This window comes from Puccinia triticina, chromosome 9A (genome assembly GCF_026914185.1).
Source record: "Puccinia triticina chromosome 9A, complete sequence".
In the NCBI taxonomy this organism is placed as follows: domain Eukaryota; kingdom Fungi; phylum Basidiomycota; class Pucciniomycetes; order Pucciniales; family Pucciniaceae; genus Puccinia; species Puccinia triticina.
The window spans coordinates 2957087-2964454 of record NC_070566.1 but is presented as its reverse complement, the minus strand read 5'-3'; the positions used below and the strand labels follow the sequence as shown (position 1 = coordinate 2964454).

General features: G+C 45.5%; 1 protein-coding gene across 1 annotated transcript; it reads left to right on the top strand.

Moving 5' to 3' along the window:
• Window positions 1-2124: 2124 nt before the first annotated feature.
• On the top strand, window positions 2125-6424 carry PtA15_9A299 (uncharacterized protein; the record flags this gene model as incomplete). Its single annotated transcript, XM_053172493.1, has 12 exons — window positions 2125-2148; window positions 2213-2308; window positions 2369-2554; window positions 2638-2926; window positions 3021-3364; window positions 3440-3742; window positions 3827-3887; window positions 4049-4109; window positions 4197-4748; window positions 4827-4995; window positions 5056-5113; window positions 5190-6424. The coding sequence occupies 12 exons, from the start codon at window positions 2125-2127 to the stop codon at window positions 6422-6424; spliced, it is 3378 nt and encodes a 1125-aa protein (XP_053023729.1).
• Window positions 6425-7368: the final 944 nt, after the last annotated feature.

Below are 7368 nucleotides of genomic sequence, written 5' to 3'. Positions count from 1 at the left end.
ACACAAGTGTCTGTAGCCTAGTTGGTAAAGGCAGCACTCTAGTATGTGTCTCAGAATAGCTGAGGTTGTGAGTGTGAATCTCACCAGACACATCTTCTTTTTAAAGTCTCTACAATAAATCACAGTATTCCTACATGGATTCCCCCCTGTTGTCTGCCACCTTGTAAGAAAGGGAAAAAATAAGATTGGCTCACTGCAAGGGGGTGAATTCTGGTGAAGTGCAAGATCATTGCCTGGGCAGTTGAGATACTCAACTTTTCATGAAGTGAAACCCTTCCTGCAGCCAAGCCAAAACTGGTACTGAATATGTAACTACTGCGTATTGAATTTTGTTATCACTGGAAAATGGAGGGTGAAATAGGAAATGTGGTGCTAGCTTGACGCAAAACATTTTCACCCATGAGCTAGCTTTCCTCAAAACCTTTTTTTGTAAATCTACACTGCTACAGCTATCTTGAATTGTGATCATTCTTTTAAGCTTTTGACTATCCCAAGTAGTTCAGTATAATTGCTTCACTTTCAAAGCATGATCAAGCCAAAGAGCAGATATATATACAGCTCTCTCTATATAATAGGAGCTAGTCAATTGGCAATGCCCAGTCTTAAATTTGGAACAGAAGAGATCAGTTTGGTTAAGTAAATATAGCTTTTGTGCTGCTTTTGGTGATTATGTTTCTCTGATTTGTCTTTTCTTCTTGTCAATAATTTTCTCATTTTGCCCAGCTTCTAGTGATGAGGCTGCAGTAGGTGTTTACACAGGTAATTACTAATATCAAAAGCCATGCATATCTTGGGGAGAGATTTTATCAAGAATCAGCTGCAAAACAGGGTAAACTTTTGGCCCTTTTATCCATAAACCACACTTACCTGTCTTTCTTACAGTCAATTCACCAAAACAAATTTAAACAGAAAATATTTATTAAACTTTTAGAAGTAAGAGCATCAGCATTGGTGGCCAAGTTAGTATGGACTAAGTTTAACTAGCTTAAATTATGCTTGGAATAAGCTAATCCAAGTGGCCAACCACATTCTACATGTAGGCCCCACTAGCTCCAAACGGAGCTCTGGGTCAAGTTGATCCCAAGTCTGAGCCAATGCGGATGCAGGGGTGGAGTCAACCAAGTGCCCTAATCCGGGCTAACTTAGCCACAGATGCAGATGCTCTAAAAATCCAAGGTATCAAGAAAGGAATCAATATGCTGAAAAAATTTGAGACTTCTAATCAATTCCAAAAAATCCTTACAAATGAAATTGAAGGATTGTACAATGAATTGAAGAAATTGGTCATGTGGTCCTCCAGAAGCAGCTCAAATTTATGGGATATCTACTTGAACTTATGAAAAATTCAGCAAGAATTACCAACAAGTTGAAGTCTTCAAAGAGCCAATCAACAATATCTTGAATTTTTATGATACAGAGTCAATTGAACTGAAAGAATGGATTGATAAGTTCTATGAAAAAATCTTACAATTCACAAGACCCGTCTTCTACAAGAACCTAAGATGCCAGAGTCCAACTTACATGCAGAGATACATATCCAACATGAAAATTCTATTTCAAAAAGTCTTATAGCTTGTTATAATTTTTACTTATGGTGTTCAAAGTTGGTTTGCATAATTTTATGCATGCATAAATTATAACATCATAAAATATTTTTTGCAGGGGATATGACTGTCTGATTATGTAATACAAAATTTCCTCACCAAAATATTTTTATGATTTTATGATTTATGCATGCATAAAATTGTGCAAGCCAACTTTGAACACCATAACTATTATGGATCAGAGTAGATTATGTCTTGTCCAAACCGCAGCAGTACATTTTTTCCCTCTAGATTTTGTTGATCTGGTGTATATTCAGGAAATACTGCTTTGATTTCTCTCCAAGCTCAAAAGATGTGATATTTAACTAAGGAAACTACTTTTTCAATTCAGCAAATGTATAAAAAATGTGAGCTCATGGCCGTTCTGTCCAGATTGGTCGAGCTGATTACGTAATCTGAGCCAAGTTGACCTCAACTCACCAACAACCACATCCACTCAACCACAGCCACCCAGCCAACAACACCAACAACATCACCAACAACATCGAACAACATGCTGCGGAAATATCAAACAAAGGAAATGTTCAGCGACCCCACTCCAGACGTCAGTATCCATCCAAGTGGCCATCCACAGGACTAAACTCACCAATTTCTTCTTTACCGATCAGTCGATCTTCTGTAACGCATTCGGTTTACCACACGACCAACACCCCCTCACCGAGATCAATGCCAGCTTCAGCTTACACTCCAAACCAGACGTCTACGTGGGTATCAAGCCATCCACTCCAGCTTGAATATCTTGACTGACCTCGAAATTCCCACAGTCTGGAAAGTTATCATTAACCGAACGGTTCTTGACCTTCGTCTCTGTCGATCGGAGGTCGTGCCGGTTCTCTCTCCCACTGGCTACAATCAGGAAGGTCGAAAAGGTCGCGCCTGTCCAAACCTCCGACTTGGGTCCTCCCCCCTTTGCCATCTGTTTCATAGTCTGGCACGAGGACTTGAAATATGTTTGTCGCCCTGCTCACTCTCTTAGTCACTCAACTTCTAACAACAAAATAGTAAACCAATCTCTACTTCACGTGGTGGTCAGGTATTACAACTCAATGGCCTCAAGCCAAGCTGCGAGACGTTTTGTGCAAATCTGAGGAGCCAACTCAAAGCAACCGTCCCAGAAATGAAGATCCTCAAACCGTTTGTATCCACCTTTTACTCCGAACATCTCCTGTCTGCATCCGCCGAAGAGGACGGTACACACACCACTGGCCAAGGAATCGGGAGCGGCTACCATGCTGGATTGGGCGCCCATTTTCGCTATCCAGGTGATCCACGGAAACTGAGAGAGAAGAGCAAGGTTAAACTATGGAAAGATTATTTCAAACGTATATATCCCAAGTTCAATGGGCTTTTTTACACCTTCTCTTCTTTGCCCCTTCTCCCAATCATAAGCTGAGCATTGAAACCCATTATCATCAGAAAATGGCCGGAATTTGACGCTCGTCAAGTTTCCGACATTCATTCGACTCGTCCAAGTCGGTTTACCCAACAAATTAAGGGGAGAGATATGGGAGATCGCGACCGGCTCCGTTTACTTACGCATGAAACAGGCTGGCGAATACGAACGAATACTGAATGATATCGAACTCAATAAGAAGCACAAGTTGAACTTCAGTCTGGATGAGATCGAGAAAGATCTCAATCGGAGCTTGCCCGAATATCCGGCTTATCAGAACGACGCCAAAGGTATTCAGAATCTAAGGAACGTCTTGTCCGCATACGCGTGGAAAAACCCAAGACTAGGGTACTGCCAGGCCATGAACGTGAGCTTTTGGAAACCTTAGCCTAATTCGAGAAACGTTTGATTGATCGACCTGTTTATACTTAATAACCACCAGATCGTGGTGGCTGCGTTACTAATCTATGCGAGTGAAGAGCAATGCTTCTATCTACTGTCGATCTTGTGTGATCAGATCTTACCTTCTTACTATACGCCTACCATGGCCGGCACCATCTTGGACCAAAAGGTGTTCGAGTATTTAGTCGAGCGCACCCTCCCGATGCTTTCCCAACACTTCAAAACACGCGAGATCCAGCTCAGTCTGGCCAGTCTACCTTGGTTCCTGTCCTTGTATCTAGCCTCTATGCCCCTCGTCTTCGCCTTCCGAGTCGTCGATTGCGTCTTGTTATTCGGACCCCGAGTGAGCTTTCTCGTTCCTCCCTACTCGGCCCATGCTTCTGCGTGCTCGCGGTTTTACGTGTTCTGCCATTAACTGATTGAGTAGAGTCCTTCTCAATCTTTCATCTTCCACAAACTCCGTTCACACAGGTCTTGTTCCAAATCGGGTGAGTTTCCCAATTCCTTCCAAAGTGCCGCTTATACCTGGGCGTGCTAACTTCTACGCGCATCCGTCTCCCCTTGCCCTTGATTTTAGCCTTGGTAAGCAAAAGCAATTCAACAGAAAATCCCAGCACAAGCCTTTGTTGACTTGAATACGTTCTCTCAGCTATTCTGAAAATCAATGGCCCCGCCTTGCTCAGGATCAATGATGACGCAGGATTAATCAGGTAGCAGCCCATGATCACGTGTCTGCTTGTTCGATCAACGCTCAAATTTCAACATCATTGACATTCACGTCTCGCGTTGTCCAACAGTACCATGAGAAATTATTTTATGACACTGGGCGACTCGGCGTACCCGGACTCTTCGGCCAACTCGAAAGAACGCACTATCACCCAGTTCCAAATTCTACTGGTGACCGCCTTCCGAGAGTTCGGAAACATCATTACGGATGATTCGATCCAATCAGCGCGCAAGAAGTTCAGAAGCGAGGTAGTGGACTCGATCCAATCATTCTCGAAACGGACGAGTTTGCGGAATTTGAAGGAGGTGGGTAAGTTTACATCAGGTCATCAACTGGGCCTGGTCTATGATCATTTCCAACTAGCGATCTACAAGTGTCAAATGAAATCGGTCGGCGGTTTGGGTGAGAATAATCCGAATGGAGTGGGTACCAGTCATGGAGTGGCCAGTTTTTGGGAGAACGATGAGATCGATGGGAAGCTAGAACAGCGGATAACCAGGGCCACGTTCGGTCTATTCTTAGCTGATATTGCCAGTTGGGCGAGGGACGAGACCTTGGTCAAGTCGGTCGGATTTCTGGAAAGGGTTGAGCGCGTTGCCGTTGATCATGAGATGATCGATAGGTATGCAACACTGGAATCATCGCTACTCCTTTGACTGTCTTCTTGACTACTGCTAACCTTATTCGTGGCTCTTCTTAGACTGTTTCGTGCATGGGATCGCTCTCAGAAAGGCTCGCTCTCGCTCCAAGATATCGTACTCGGTTTGGGCCAATTCATGTTCAACGATCTGATGGCAAATATGCAGACATTTTTCAGCTTGCATGACGGCGATAAAGATGGCTACTTGACTAAGGACGAGGTCTTGCAGGTCAGTCGTCTTGATCGCACTATCTTTCTAAATATGCCTGACTGGTATCTTGTCTTATAGTTATCGGAATCGCTTTTGTTTATTTTCCGAAACGAGCCGGGTGATCATTATCTCGCTGGTAAGCTCTGTGGCCATCGCAATCTCCAGACCCTGCAAACGCTTAACTGATCGGCGATTGTCCTTTGGACGCAAAGCTGTTTCAAAATTAATGCAAAACTCATTTGAATACGCCGATGCGATGCAGAAGGAGTCGCTCAAAAATCAGGAGCCGGATAGCAAGGACAACGCTCCAGCAGAAACAGATGCAGTTCAACAAGAAGGCGCCGGCCCAACTGAAGCAGTAGTACCCACCGAGGAAGCCAAGCCGAGCAAGAATCCAGACGCGTATCTTGGCCTATCGACATTCAGGATGTGTGTGCTAGCAGACGAGCTGTTGGAGTCATTTTTCGAGACAGATTTCACGCAGTCGTGGAAGCTGTCAGATGATCTTTCGAATAGCTCCCGACCGCCGTCGACGAACTCGAAAGCACCCAAAGTATTCACCGATCTTGTTCCAGAAGCCTTCAACCAAAAGGCCGACGAGTTCTTCAGCGGACTCAAGAGTCGGTTCTTGACCGAAGATAACAAGAATGCGTTCTACAAGTTTGCCGATGAAGTTGGCAAGAAGCTCGACATTCCCAAGGTTGACCAACGTCTACCTTCGATCGGCAAGTTGGACCTCGCCGCTGCCAATAATTCGACCAAGGACAGAGAGAGTCTGTTGCCGTCCAACGTCCTCTCGAACTTCTTTGGTAGTGGCGGTGCTGGAGCTGGGAGCTCCCAGCGGACAGGGGGGAGTCATTCGATAAACCCGAGTACTTCCGGGGTTGGAGGAGGAGGAGTTGCGGATTCAGCGGGCGAGAAGACGGTGGAGCCCTCGCCGTTTTCCCATGCGGCGATGAGGTCGCCTCCGGAAGGCCTGAGTTTCGGGAGCAGTCAGCGGGCGGACCGGGCCATAGACGATGACGGGGCGGAGCCGGTGGCGCAGCCGAAGGAATTCAAGCGCCAGTCGATGCCGCCGCCGCCGCCGCTGATCCAACGGGCCCAGTCGATGCTGGACAACCGGCCCCAATGGGCCATCGATCATCCCGTGGAGCCCGACGAGGAGGATGAGTCGGAAGACGAAGAGACCTCGCTCGCCAAAACCCACCCCGACCCCGCGCGGCCCTCCTCTCGTACTACACTCGACTCCGCCGCCGAGCCCAAGAAGTCTAAAGCCCAGGCTGCCGCAGTCTCAAAGGCCGAGGAAGAGGAAGATCTGATGGCAGAGGTCGACCAGTTCTTGGCCGGTGGAGACGACGACAACAATGATGACGATGATGCTCATCAACTCGACCAAAACGACGACGATGATGAGCTGGAAGAAGCCCAGAAAATGCTCGCCTCTTGAGAAGCCCGCATTTAACTCATCCTCCAGTTCCCCTCGATTGTCCTGGTCGTCGTCTTCCGTATTTTTGGTCATTCAGATTATCAAGAAGAAAAAACACGAAATTTCGTTGTATTCATCAAATTGTGACAAAGTAAAAAGAACTTCTTTTCTTTTTGTGAAATCTGCATTTTTTTCCCCGCGAAGATATGATAAGCAAATCAGGAGGCAAAGCACTTGAATGATACTCTCAAACTATCACTCCCACTCGATTCCTTTCGCTTGTCTTGTTGGTATTTCTGATTGACGTGTTTTTCATTCCATCGTTACTATCCTGTTCTTCAGTGCTCACTGCTCTTGACACACTTACATATTTACATTGCCCCATGTTGTCTTTCTCTCCTGTGTCACAGATTAGATTGTTTTTGGTTTGTTGTTCTCGCTTTGTTGTTGATAGTCTTGTACATAATATCACATCTTTCTGTAATACATACAATGATGGCAGTCAAGAAGGGACCATGTTTGCTCAATCATGGTAAACTCGTGTAAAGTTTTCCAATAAGAACAGTGCTAAATAGTGGAGAACTTAACTGTTGGCATTTAGAGACCTCCAGATCATGATGCCCACGCACATGACAGTAAATTAATGAATCCCAGGCTTAGAGAACCATATTCCTTTTCACCAAAAATTCAGAACTCTAGCGGGTGTAAATTCAAATCTGGAAGGGCTGTAGACGCAATGGGGAGTCATCTAAATAGTAAGTAAAAATAAAAAAGGCACCCAAGTTTTCACTTGAACATTTCTGATGTTTGCTGCATCGATACGCAATTTGTTGTCGGGGCTACCGGTGTCCCCCGCTCGATCGCCAGGGCACCTCCCCCGGATTTCGGGTTAGGGGAATGACTATTCGACCTGGCCCACTGTGGAGTGACCAGTACCACCGCCAGGCGAAAACATCTGCACTTCA